Consider the following 12,919-nt stretch of genomic DNA (forward strand, 5'->3'; position numbering starts at 1 on the left):
CCATACAAGAACCATTTATTCAAATACACAAAAATAAGGTCGTTCTAAGAACAAATCCAAAATTCTTACCAAAGGTTATCTCACCGTTCCACTTAAACCAAACAGTGGAATTACCAGTGTTCTTCCCACAGCCAGATTCAATAGCTGAAAGAGCACTACATACATTAGACATCAAGAGAGCGCTAATGTACTACATTGACAGGACAAAAGAAATTAGGAAGACAAAACAACTATTTATTGCCTTCCAAAAACCTCATACAGGAAATCCAATTTCAAAACAAGGTATCGCCAGATGGATAGTAAAGTGCATCCAAACCTGCTATCTTAAAGCAAAGAGAGAACTGCCTATTACACCAAAGGCACACTCAACCAGAAAGAAAGGTGCTACTATGGCCTTTCTAGGAAATATTCCAATGACCGAAATATGTAAGGCAGCATCATGGTCTACGCCTCATACATCTACTAAACACTACTGTGTAGATGTGTTATCTGCACAACAGGCCACAGTAGGTCAAGCCGTACTAAGAACTTTATTTCAAACTACTTCCACTCCTACAGGCTGAACCACCGCTTTTGGGGAGATAACTGCTTACTAGTCTATGCACAGCATGTGTATCTGCAGCTACACATGCCACCGAACGGAAAATGTCACTTACCCAGTGTACATCTGTTTGTGGCATTAGTCGCTGCAGATTCACATGCGCCCACCCTCCTCCCCGGGAGCCTGTAGCCGTTTAAAAGTAGATCTTGAACATTTGTACATTTGTAAATATATTACATTAAACCTTCATTTTGTACATACGTATTTATTCCATTGCATGGGCACTATTATTAGCATACACAACTCCTACCTCACCCTCTGCGGGGAAAACAATCTAAGATGGAGTCAACGCCCATGCGCAATGGAACCGAAGTGGGAGGAGTCCCTCGGTCTCGTGACTCGAAAAAACTTCTTCAAAGAAAAACAACTTGTAACACTCCGACCCAACACCAGACGGCGGACTATGCACAGCATATATATATATATATATATATATATATATATATATATATATATATATATATATATATATTCAAGAATGTATCACTTTGAAGTATCAAATGCCCTTTGTTTAGAATTAAAAGATAAAACAGTTTTCAGGTAAGTAATACTTTTCAATTTCAAAAGTAGACAGTGCAGTTTTCATAGAATGCAATGCACTCCTAGGGGAGGAAAAGTATCAACACAATTTTGCAGGTAAGTACTCTACTTATGATCCCAGTCTTAGGTGGTTAGGGTGTCCACAAGGGTAAAGTTTGTGAAGACACCAAGGGTGCACCACCAGCAGCATGGGGCCAGCTGGGTGCAGAGGTCAAAGTTGGTGTTGGGTACCCAATGGAATCCTATGACGACAGAGAGCAGTTAGAAACAGCTTGCATGTTAGTACCTGTGACTTCAGGGCACAGACCTGGGGAGTTTAGATCAGCACCGTGGGGCTACAGATCAGCACCAAACACACACCCTCAACGACACAGGGGCGGCCGAGTGCAGGGTACGTACACAGCATCGGGCGCCCAATGCTTTTCAGTAGAGCAACCCTGGGGTCACAAAGATGCTGCAGGCCTGGTCCAGGGAGTCGGCTTAGGAAGATCAACGGCTAGATAGTTAAGTAAAGAGCCCACTGGACTTTGCTGGACTGTTGTTTGAGTTCCCCAAGGCCAAGGGGCTGCAGGTGCAAGGGTACCTTTAGGTGTCTGGAAATCTTCACCGAAGCCAGTCGCAGTCAAGGGGTGGGGGGGTCGTCATCCCCTGGTTTGTCATGTTGGTCAGGAGGGGTCAACTCAGGGTGAACTCAGCATCTGAATTGCGTGGGGACCTTCTCTGGACCGTTGGGCTACATGGACTTGTGCCGTGGGTATTGGTTCCTGAGTGGGCAAAACTCACTGACCCGGGAGAGTCTGGAGTCCTCCTTGGAGGTTTCTTTTGTGGACAGGGCCTCTATCCTTAGGAAATCTTGGTCCTTGGGTTAGGCAGGCTGTCCTCTGTGGGTTTGTAGAGATTGCTGGTTCTGCAGGATGCATCACCTTTTTGTAGCAGGGGTTTTGAAGCTGCAGACAGGCTGGTAGGGCTGGGGCCAAGTCAATTGTCATCTGGAGTCTTCACTTCTGGTGCAGCTCTTCAGTCCTTCTTTGAGGTCGCCAGTAATCTGAAGAGCAAGGTTCAAGGGTGCCCCTAAATAGTAGATTTAGGGGCATTACAGGGGTCAGAGGGCAGCAGCCAATGGCTACTGACCCTTAGGGTGGCTACACCCTTCCTTTGCCCACTCCCTTTGGGGAGGGGAGCACATTCCTAACCCCTATCTTCCTCCAAAACAAGATGGAGGGGTTCACCTCCGCTCTGGGCACCCATGCAGTGATCCTAGCAGAGGTGGACACTCCTCCTGGTGTTTACTAATTTTTCTGCTGGACCTGCCACCAAAATTGGGGCTTGTTCCAGAGGGGCAGGCCTTTCCACTAGCTGAAGTGCTCTGAGACCTCAGAACAGAAGGAAGAATCCTTTGAAGCTTGCCGCCAGTTGTTACTGTTCCTTCAGGGGGGAGGTGTAAAGCACCTCCACCCAGAGCCGGCTTTGTCCCAGACTCCTGAGAGCACAAAGGCCCTTACCCCGTGGGGTTAAACTATCTGGTGGTGGCAGGCTGGCACAGACAGGTCAGCCACACGCTAGAGGGTTGGGTGAATTTCAGGGGGAATCTCTAAGATGCTCTCTGTGTGCATTTTACAATAAATCCAACACCGTCTTCAGTGTGGGTTTATTAAGCTGAGAAGTTTGATACCAAACATACAGGCATTCACTGAAGCCATCATGGAGCTGTGGAGTTCGTAATGCCAAACTCCCAGCCGATGTACTCCATATGGCTTCACTGCACTTACAGGGTCTAAGAATGGACTTAGACACTGTAGGTCCATATTGCTCGTATAGCTATGTCTCACCTGTGGTATAGTGCACCCTGCCTTAGGGCTGTAAGGCCTGCTAGAGAGGTGACTTACCTATTTCACAGGCAGCGGTTTGTGGGCATGGCACCCTGAGAGGGGTGCCATGTCGACTTCTTTTTCTCCTCACCAGCACACACAATCTGCAATGACAGTGTGCATGTTTGGTGAGGGGTCCCCTGGCGTGGCACAATACCTGCTGGTAGCCCTTAGAGACCCTTCCTGCCCACAGGGCTTTTGGGACCACTGGTAGATTTTACAAGGGACTTAGCTGTGTGCCAGAGGTGTGCCAATTGTGGAAGCAAAGGTACAGTTTAGGGAAAGAACACAGGTGCTGAAGCCTGATTAGCAGGATCCCAGCACACAGTCATTCAACTTAGAATCAGATATCAGGCAAAAAGTAGGTGGGGTACTGCAACAAGCGTTCAGTTTCCTACATCTGGTCTTCAGTGGAATTCCGACTCCACATCAATCTGCTGGAGTTCTAGACGATCAGACTAGCGTTGAAGGCCTTCATTCCTTCCATGAAGGGGTCTTCTGCAGGTGGTCATGGACAACCCCACCTCCAAATCACACTGCAACAAACTGGGTGGGGTCATGGCCCCTATATCAAGAGGCCCTGCGTCTCTGAACATGATTGTAACATCAGGGCATTTCCCTGGTGGTTTCAACACCTGGCTGGTTCCCTAGCTGCTGCAGTTGCTTAGTGGATGACCATTGGCATCTACATCCAAAGGTGGTGCAAGGTTACATTCAGGAATGGGGAGAGCCTCAGTTAGATCGGTTTGCCTCTGTCAAGAACTTGCAATGTCAGCAGTTTTGGGCACTGAGGTTTCTAGGGTGGATGTCGCTTAGCAACACTCTTCATCTAGAGTGGAGCTCAGGCCTCCCGTGCGACTTTTGGCCCATGCCACTCCTGTCCAGAGTTCTCAAGAACATCAAGAAAGACTAGGACCTAAGTTATCCTTTTGGCACCAGATTGGGCACTGATAGTTTGGTATCTACTGAGCATGGCTATCAATCCTCTAGTCAGACTGCCCCTTCGGGAGGATCTTCCGCCACATCAGTGGAGGTGTTCCCCACTTGAACCTGTCCAGTCTCCACCTTCTACTGTGGAGATTAAGTGGTGTCAGTGTAGGAAACTGGCTCAGTGTGGTTGACACCTTTGGTGTTACACATTCTACTAGGTCCAGGCAAACCCCAATTAGGTAGTGTTAGTGTCTAGACAGCCAGGACTCTCTAGGGTAGCTGTGGTGAGCAGCCACGACTCCTCTAGAAGGCATGTGAAGCATTTGCAGTACCATAGTAGTCACACAGTAACTTATCACACATGACAGGTGCCACACCATCTTGCAAGCTAGACTACCATGGGTATACCTTCCTTTGGAGGTATGAACACACAAGATATACACAGGTAAGTACTCGAGAAAAGCATAAATTAGCAAGGGCCGTGTTTGGGGGATGCGGGGGGCAAAACCATACATTGAAAAATTGGAATGCAAACAGGTGTCCCCTCCCACCCCGCCAGAGTGTATGGAGTAGTTGGACAAATGCTGGGGAGAGTGAAACCCTAAAAGGTAAGTACCTAGAAGATCCCCAGCGGCCAGGTGCAGAGGGATAAGTTACCTGGTTTTCCCTTCAGCTAACATGGGGACGTCTCAGTTGGACAATGCAGAAGCCGGATCGTACCAGTGGAACCCAAGGGCGGATTCCGGGTGAAGAGGATCTGCAAAAGAAGGGCACAGAGTCCGTCCATGCACGAGTGTGCATGTAAGGGCAGGAGGCAATGCCCACCCTTCTGTAGCTGAAGATCTGGGTCAAAGGTGATGGATGAAGTCCAGCTGCGGGGTCCAGGAGATGCCGAGTAGTCCCTGAAGTTACCTATGAGCTGTCCCTCGACAGTCGCACTTATTGCAGATGGATAAGTGGTCAGGATGGCTACCACCAAGCCAATGCATGAGCAGTTGTTGGACGTTTTGCAGAACCGTGGAAGACCAGCCAGGTCCTGGGGACTCTACCCTTGGAAGGGAATCCAAGCTGACTCTCAGACAGGAGAGCCAGCAGAAGCACTCAAAGCCCCCACTATCGACAGGCACAGTAAGTCAAAGTGAGGCCCAGTCAGCACTCCTGAAGAGGAGTCTCACATTGCTGGAGCAACAGAGGAGAGACTTGGTAAAGAGCTGGGGTCAGGGCTTCTTGGAGCCTGAAGATCCCTCTAAGCAGGGATTCTGTCCCAGTAGCAGAGGCAAGGGCTTACTGTCTCCCATGTTAGACAGAAGGCAGAGGACTCAGGGTATTCCTTAGAACTGCCACCTGTCGGAGAATCTTCACAAATGTGGAGAACATCAGATCCCACACCGGACGTTGTTGCCTGAGATGCCTTTGGATTCAGAGGAGTGACTTCTTTACTCCAAGGGAGATTTCTTGTTGCTTCTTATTGCTTCTTTGGTGCAGCTGAAGTCTTGCTGTCCCCAGAAAATGTTGCAGTTGCGGAAGCAATGTTGAAAGGAGAAGTCTTTTCAGGCGTTGCAGTCTTGTTTGGTTCCTACGCTGCTCAGAAGTGTTTCCACAGGCCAGGAGTAGAAAATGTATTTGCAGAGAAGTCCTGGTGGAGTCTTGCACGACTAATCTGGGGACCCACCCTGCAGGGGGGGGGTCCCTAAATAACCCAAAAAGGAGGTTGATAACTCTTGAGTGACCACCTATAAGGAGTGTCTGTGATGTCAACTACTTGGCCTACCCAGTCAGATCCCCCCAGAGGCTTATTGCCCATCTTGGATTCAAGAAGGTAGAGCCAAGTAGCTACCTGGAGGATCTCTGGGCACCAGCTTAGGGGTGAAACTGGACAGGGGAGTGGACACTCCCCTTTCCTTTGTCTGTTTTGCATCAGAGCAGGGACCAGTGGTCCCTGAACTGGTGCAAACCGGATTATGCAAGGAGGGCACCAAATGTGCCCTTCAAAGCAGTCCGGTAACATGGGGAGCCTACCCCTCCCCCAGCCTAGTAACACCTATTTTCAAAGGAGAGGAGAATGCACCCCTCTCTCCTCCTACAGGAAATCCTTTGTTCTGCCGTCCCCTGCTTGAGCTGGTCAAGCCACAGGAGGGCAGAATCGTGTCTGAGGGGCTGTAGCAGTTGGGCTGCCCGCAGAACCTGGAAGACTGGTAGTAGCAGAACAGGGGGGATCCCCTAAGGAAACCCCCCCCCAGAGTGCATGGAATCATTCTGCCAGTACTGGAATCAGTATTGGCGTATGATTCCGACATGTTTGATTCCAAACTTGCCCAGGTTCAGAGTTACCATTATGTGGCTGGACCGCTGGTAGTGACCAATGGGCTGTACATAGCTAAAAATGGCTTCCCTGCACTTGCGAAGTCCAGTGAGTTTGGAGTTCATAGGGGCACCTCTGATCATGCAGGGGTGTGCCCACACATATTGGGATCTGCACCCTGTTCTTTGGGCTGAAAAGGGACAACCGTAGGGGTGACTTACAGTGACCTGGTGCAGTGCCCCGAGTGAAAAGTTGCATGCACCTTTCCATGCAGGCTGCAAATGGCAGACCTGCAGACAACCCTGCCCTTGGGCTGAAGGGCCTACTTTAGGGGTGGCTTACAGGGTCAGAGTGCAGTGACCATGGTATAAGGCAAACCTTATATCTAGAGTCAAATGTACATGCACCATTTCACACAGTTTGCATGGGCCCCCATGGGTGGCATAATACATGTGGCAGCCCATTGGAGACTCCTGGTGTACCAATGCCCTGGGGACCTAAGTAACAACCACCAGGGACTTACAGGGGTACACATATGCCAATTGTAGGGTGTCAGAAGTACCAAGGCAACCACATTTAGAGGAGAGAACACAATCACTGTGGACCTGCTTAGCAGGATCCCAGTGAAAACTGTCTAAGTACGCTTACATCAGGCAAAATGTCAGGATAACGATGCCAGAAAGTGGTGACTTTCCTACAGTCAGTTGACACCCTTTGTCCTTCTTCCTGAAGACTGCAATGTCATTTTGGCAGCCAGGCATTATTCCACTAAGATGGTATACGCCTGCCATTGCATAAAATGTGTGGCTAGTGTTCTAACAGAAATTTTGATCCACTTTCTGCCCTCATTTCTCAGGTTCTTATCTTCATTCTATCACTTGCCCAGCAGGGCTGTGCTCTGGGCACTCTTAAAGGTTATCTTTCTATCATCTCTGAGTTTCTCAGATTACAATGATCATCCTTCTCTTTTCGAATGCCTTAGTGGTCAAAGGTTCCTGAAATGTTTGGCCCATCTTTTTCCCCCTTCTCCCTTTATCATGCCTCAGTGGGGCTTGAATCTGGTTCTCGCTTTCTCGATGTACTCTGCCTTCGAGTCATTTCACTATGGTCCCCTGCAGTTGATCGGTGTCAGTATGACTTTCCTTGCGGCTATAACATCTGCTGGGCGAGTTAGTGAGCTACAGGCTTTATCTATGTCGCCCTATATATTCATCCTGACAGTGGTGCTTTGCCTGTGGGGTTACTTCCTTTCATGCAAGTCAAACTATCGCCTTGCCTACTTTCTATGCTCCACCTCACCCTTCCAAGGATGAGGAGCGTCTCCATCGTCTGGACCCCCAAACGATTGTTGTTCTACCTTGACCTCACATTGGATTTCCTGGTTGGATGATCAACTCTTCTTGGGGATGTGTCAGACCTAAGGAGTCGTGCTGTGCAGAAAAGTACTATGTCCAGCTGGGTTGTGCTCTGCATTTAAATCTGCTGCGCATTGGCGAAGGAGCAACCCACTGAAGGCTTGCATGCTCATTCCACCTAAGTCAAAACTGCAGCGCTGTGTTAGCATGCGGAATTCCAGCCCTGGATATCTGCCCAGCATCAACGTGGGCCTCTTTGCACACGTTTTCCATGCACTGCTGTCTGGACAAACAGTTCCATCATTACCGGCATTTTGCCCATTCGATTCTACAGGACTTCCTCATCTGGAATTGGTCAGACCACTTCCGTCGATGGTATTGCTTGGTTATCTATTCTAAGATGAGGAATCTGCAACTAGACGTCTTTATCAGGTTAACATGTTACTTGACTCCAGTAACGCCTTATCTGGAAGAAACTATATTTAGCTCTAGATTCCTTACCGGCCCACACATTTTTCCTGCTCGGAGAACGGATTTAAGGGCTTTAGTTATCCACACCAGTGGTCCGTATCATTCATGCTTCAGTGCTTCTGGCGTAAGTTATGAAAAACGTATGTCAGTGTGCCTAGGATGTGCCTATATAGGTGCTGCTGACGTCCCTTCCGGCACAGGCACATGAGTCGATCAATGCCACCTACAGGCACTCAGGGGTACTGCTCCCCAAAAATCTTCTGGCTCCTGTCTGATGCCTGGGGTAATCCTAAAGTAAAGAATCTGTAGCTAGAATTAGTACCTACCAGATAAGGCGTTACCAAAGGTAAGTAACTTGTTCTTCCATATGGAACCGTTGAATTACTTTTCCCAATAAGTTACCCTGATCTCATAGGGGTTTAAGGGTTTATCCTTGTTTAGAAGTAACTCACTATTCTTGTCAAACATAAGCTGAAGTTGGCACTTCAGTGGTAGATTAAGTTGACTAGAGTGTCATGACACCATCCAGCGGTGCTTGAGAGCTAACGCTGACAGGAAATTTTCTGGATTTAGGCTGTTTCCTAGAGCATTTTCAACTTTTGTTTTCCCCAACATCCACTCTGAGTGATGACATCACTACTCTTACGTTCATATATTCAATGTTCGATTGCAAGGGATAAATTCTATAAACATGTTGAATGAGTTTTAGGATTCTTCTTCTAATAGATTTGTTGTAATTTAATGCATTTATGTCTTTATCACTGTCATTTTCCGGGACCGGTCTCTCTCAGCTTATATTTTTATGAAAATTGCTGTACTTATTCATTATATATTGCTGGATTTATACTTTATATATTTTTTCATGCAGGTACAGGCTATTAAGCTACTGGTACGCTGGCTACTGGGAATGAAGAACAACCAATCAAAATCTGCAAATTCTACCCTCCGATTGTTATCAGCAATGCTGGTCAGTGAAGGGGACCTCACGGAACAGAAAAGAATTAGGTAGGTCCAAACACTTTTTCTCCAGAATGGTAAGCAGTTGTCATTTATTCAGTTATTATTGGCACATGTCTAAACAATTTACCTATATTCTTAAAAAGGGAAAATAGCAACTGACTGAACAACATATGGCATTTGAAAATGATTCTCAGTGACAAGAAACATGCATGTTTGACGTTAACAGATGGGAAGAAAGTGAAAATGTATATCCAGTGTTCAGTGGGGCATATTAGCAGGATTATACGCCATTGAGTATCTTACTTCCCAAACCATGTACTTTGCAATTTAGTTTGTCTTCTGCAAGCTGTCTTGGAAAATAGCTAACTTGTTTAACTACTTAGAGAATAAACTGTTGTGCTTCCTAGACCTTTGAAATTCTAGTGTTTTATTTTATTTTTATGTATTACATTTTATTAGTTTTTTTTTTTTATCAAAGAAACATCTACAATGTATTGCCCCTCTTTTCCAGCTCCTACAACAATCACAGAGCTGGGTCCCCTCCCTTCGCCTCCGTTCATCACGCTTTACAATGTCTCCCCCTCGAGTGTATATATACCTTTTTAGTTGCACAGGTTTATTGGAATCTGACATATTGGATACAGTGATCAACAGTTGTTAATGGGCACACGTTTCTTGCAAACTCCACAAATGAAACATTTCCAGCTATGCGAACCCTGATGGTTCACCAATGATAGGTAATGCTTCAGCTAAGAATTTGAGTGGTATCTCAGCAAGTTGTACAGCAAACTTTTAAAGAAACCAGAAGACCTGGTGACGTGGGCTGTATTGTTCTGCTTCTTATATTCTGAAAATCTAGAGCCACTGTAGGAAGTTGGCTCTGTACATACTATCTCAAAGTAAGAGATAGTGAGACAGTGGCAAAATTAGATAATTCTAATGCTCTGTTTTTTGGTAGTGTGGTCGAGCAGTAGGCTTATCAGATGGTAGTGTTAAGCATTTGTTGTACACACACAGACAATAAATGAGGAACACACACTCAAAGAGGGGTGACTTACCTATGCCACAGGCAGTGTGAGGTTTGCATGGCACTCTGAGGGGAGTGCCATGTCGCCTTAGTAATTTTCTCCCCACCAGCACACATAAGCTGTGAGGCAATGTGCTGAGTGAGGGGTCCCCAGGGTGGCATAAGACATGCTGCAGCCCTTAGAGATCTTCCCTGGCATCAGGGCCCTTGGTTCCATGGGTACCATTTACAAGGGACTTATCGGAGTGCCAGGGCTGTGCCAATTTTGGAAGCAAAGGTACAGTTTAGGGAAAGAACACTAGTGCTGGGGCCTGGTTAGTAGGGTCCCAGCACACTTTAAGTCATAACTGGCATCAGCAAAAGTCAGAAGGTCAGGGGGTAACTATGCCAAGGAGGCATTTCCTTACAGCCACCAAATTTCCCTTGGTGTTTTTTTTTTCTTTTTTGTTTTAAAAATCCCCTAAATATCACAAACTTCAGCAGTACTGAAATACTGGTAAATATTGATGACAACACATGTCTCTGTACTCGGTAAGCTCTCTGCCAGTCCACTGCCTATAATAATCTTTTCAGACAAGCTGGTGTGAAGGACTCGTGCCTCCTTTCCTCCAAAGGTCATAACTCCTTATGTCGGGCAAAATATCCTCCCTCCAGTGTTTTTAGCTCCACCTCACCCCTCTAAAAAGGAGGAGCCTCAATCAGCTGGATCCAAAGACAACTCTCAGCTTCTACACTGCTCATACCAGGGAACACCATGTGAGCAATCTGCTGAATTCACTAGAGCAAAGGCGTGTAGAACAGGACAGTTGTAGGAAGCTGTCTCTCGATTTTGTGCATTAAAAAGTAGTACACCGTGCAGAGAGTCCAGTGGATCCCTAATTGGTTTGTAGAGACGAGTAGATAGTACTAACACTTTATTTTGTAGTAGTGTGGGAGACCAGTTAGGCTTATCGGGGGTAGTGTTAAGCATTTGAAACCAAGAACTTAGTAACAAGGTAAGCACGTTTTCAAGCATAAATCTTTTTCACTTGCAAAAATTGACACAGTGCTATTTTTAGAGTTCTTCAATCTTAACCTGTAGGAGGAAAACAAAGTCCGCAAACAGGTACTTTACGATGAGTTACAAGACCAATCTCAGAGAATTAATGTAGGTACTGGGCAAGGGTCCGGAACTCACCAACAGATCACTGCGGGGAGCACTGGGGAGGCTGAGTGTAGAGTTGTAGTATGGGATCAGGAGCTCAATGTATTTCAGTAGGGATTTGTCTCAGTGGAAAAAGGCTGCAGCCACACTGGCTAGAAAGCCAGTGTGGGAAAACCAACCATTAGGTAACAAATGTGGAATGCTCGTGGGACGTAGTTGCACTTTTTGTCCTCTTCTCCAAAGCCAACAGATGCAGGGGTGTCCTTTTGCGACAGGTTTCTATGTCCAGGAGCACTTGTGGTTGTGCAGTCCGGTGGTCTGTGGCTGCAGGCACCATCTTTGAGTCCAGGAGGAGTGAAACCAGTGTGAACTTGAGCTCAGGAATGCTGGGGAACGTTGTTGTCACCAGGGACCCCCTTCAGATTGAACCGTAGGCAACAGGTGCAGTGGTTGCTTTAGGTGTCTGGTTTCTCTCAAAACAGAGGATGTGGGAAAGGGGCCATGCATGCGAAGGCTCCAGGTGACTTCAGGGATTCCAGGAGTGGTGAAACCATAGTGGACTCAGACTCTGGGGAGCTGGGGAACCTTGTTGGCACCTGAGCTCCACTCCTTGGATCGGTGATGGCGGGTGCAGTGGTGACTTCGGGTGTCTGGTCCTTGCAGTTCTGGAGGCTGCCCAGTCCTTTCCTTAGAGTTGGTTGGGCAGCAGGTCCACTGCTCACGGGAGTCTTGTGTCATTGTCGAAGGCAGTCAGTCCTGCTGGTTTTCCGGAGGCTCAGCTGCAGGGTGAGCAGTGTTGTGGTGCAGAGTCCGTTGAGGGTTGCAGGCAAGCTTGAGGGGTTGGTACCAGGTCAGCTGCTTTTCTTCAGTGAATGCAACTTTGTTTTGTCCTTGGTGGTCCTAGTTTGTCAAGATCTCAGTTCGTGGTTTCAGGGGTGCCACCTGTAGGACGCTGGCTCTGTATATATTATACAAAAATGAAGTATATTGTGCACAGAGTCCAGTGGTACCCCAGAGGCTTAACAGAGGCAAAAGTAAATAACAATGCTCTCTTTTGTGGTAGTGTGGTCAAGCAGTTAGGCTTATCAGAGGGTGGTGCAAAGCATTTGTTGTGTACATGCAGTCAGGAAAGGAGGCACACGCTCAATGACCAACTCCAGGCCAATTTGTTTTATATAGCAAAAATATATATTGTTACTTTATTTCTGGAACCACAAGGTCTTTGTTGGGGGTAAGTACAGTTGTCAATTGGTATCAAGCATATGTATCAAATGTACTTTGTTTTTTGGAGATAAAGCAGTTTTATAAGTAACACTTTTATATTTCAAATGTTGACACTTTGTGCAATTTTTCATCGAAATCAACAAAGTCCTGGGGCGGGGGGGTTTAGCACTGTTAACAGTTAAGTACACAACCTATGATTCCAGTCTTCGGTAGTTAGGATGTCCACAGGTCAAAGTTTCGGCCGCCCCCAAAAGTGCACCACCAGCAACACAGGGCCGGCTGGGTGCAGAAGTCAAATTCAGCTTAGAGTTTACAATGGAATCCTATGAGGACTGGGGAGCTCGGTAGAAAGCTGATTGCAAGTAGTAAGTACCCGCAGTTCCAGGATACAGGCCTGGGGTTTAGGTCTTCCCTGGGGAAGGTGGGGGCTTGCACCTGTTCAGGAACCCCCGGTACCTGTTCTGGTGCGAAACTGCAGAATGGATGGGAGTGACCAT

At 47.1% G+C, this 12,919-nt stretch overlaps 1 protein-coding gene across 1 annotated transcript in view; it reads left to right on the top strand.

The window, feature by feature from the left end:
- Positions 1-12,919, top strand: part of PDS5A (PDS5 cohesin associated factor A) — an 831,005-nt gene that overhangs the window by 460,232 nt on the left and 357,854 nt on the right. The window contains exon 23 of the mRNA XM_069202018.1: positions 8,936-9,072. Within this exon, the coding sequence (XP_069058119.1) occupies positions 8,936-9,072 (137 nt within the window). The remainder of the gene's footprint in view (positions 1-8,935; positions 9,073-12,919) is intronic.

The sequence above is a fragment of the Pleurodeles waltl genome, chromosome 1_2 (genome assembly GCF_031143425.1).
Source record: "Pleurodeles waltl isolate 20211129_DDA chromosome 1_2, aPleWal1.hap1.20221129, whole genome shotgun sequence".
Lineage (NCBI taxonomy): Eukaryota > Metazoa > Chordata > Amphibia > Caudata > Salamandridae > Pleurodeles > Pleurodeles waltl.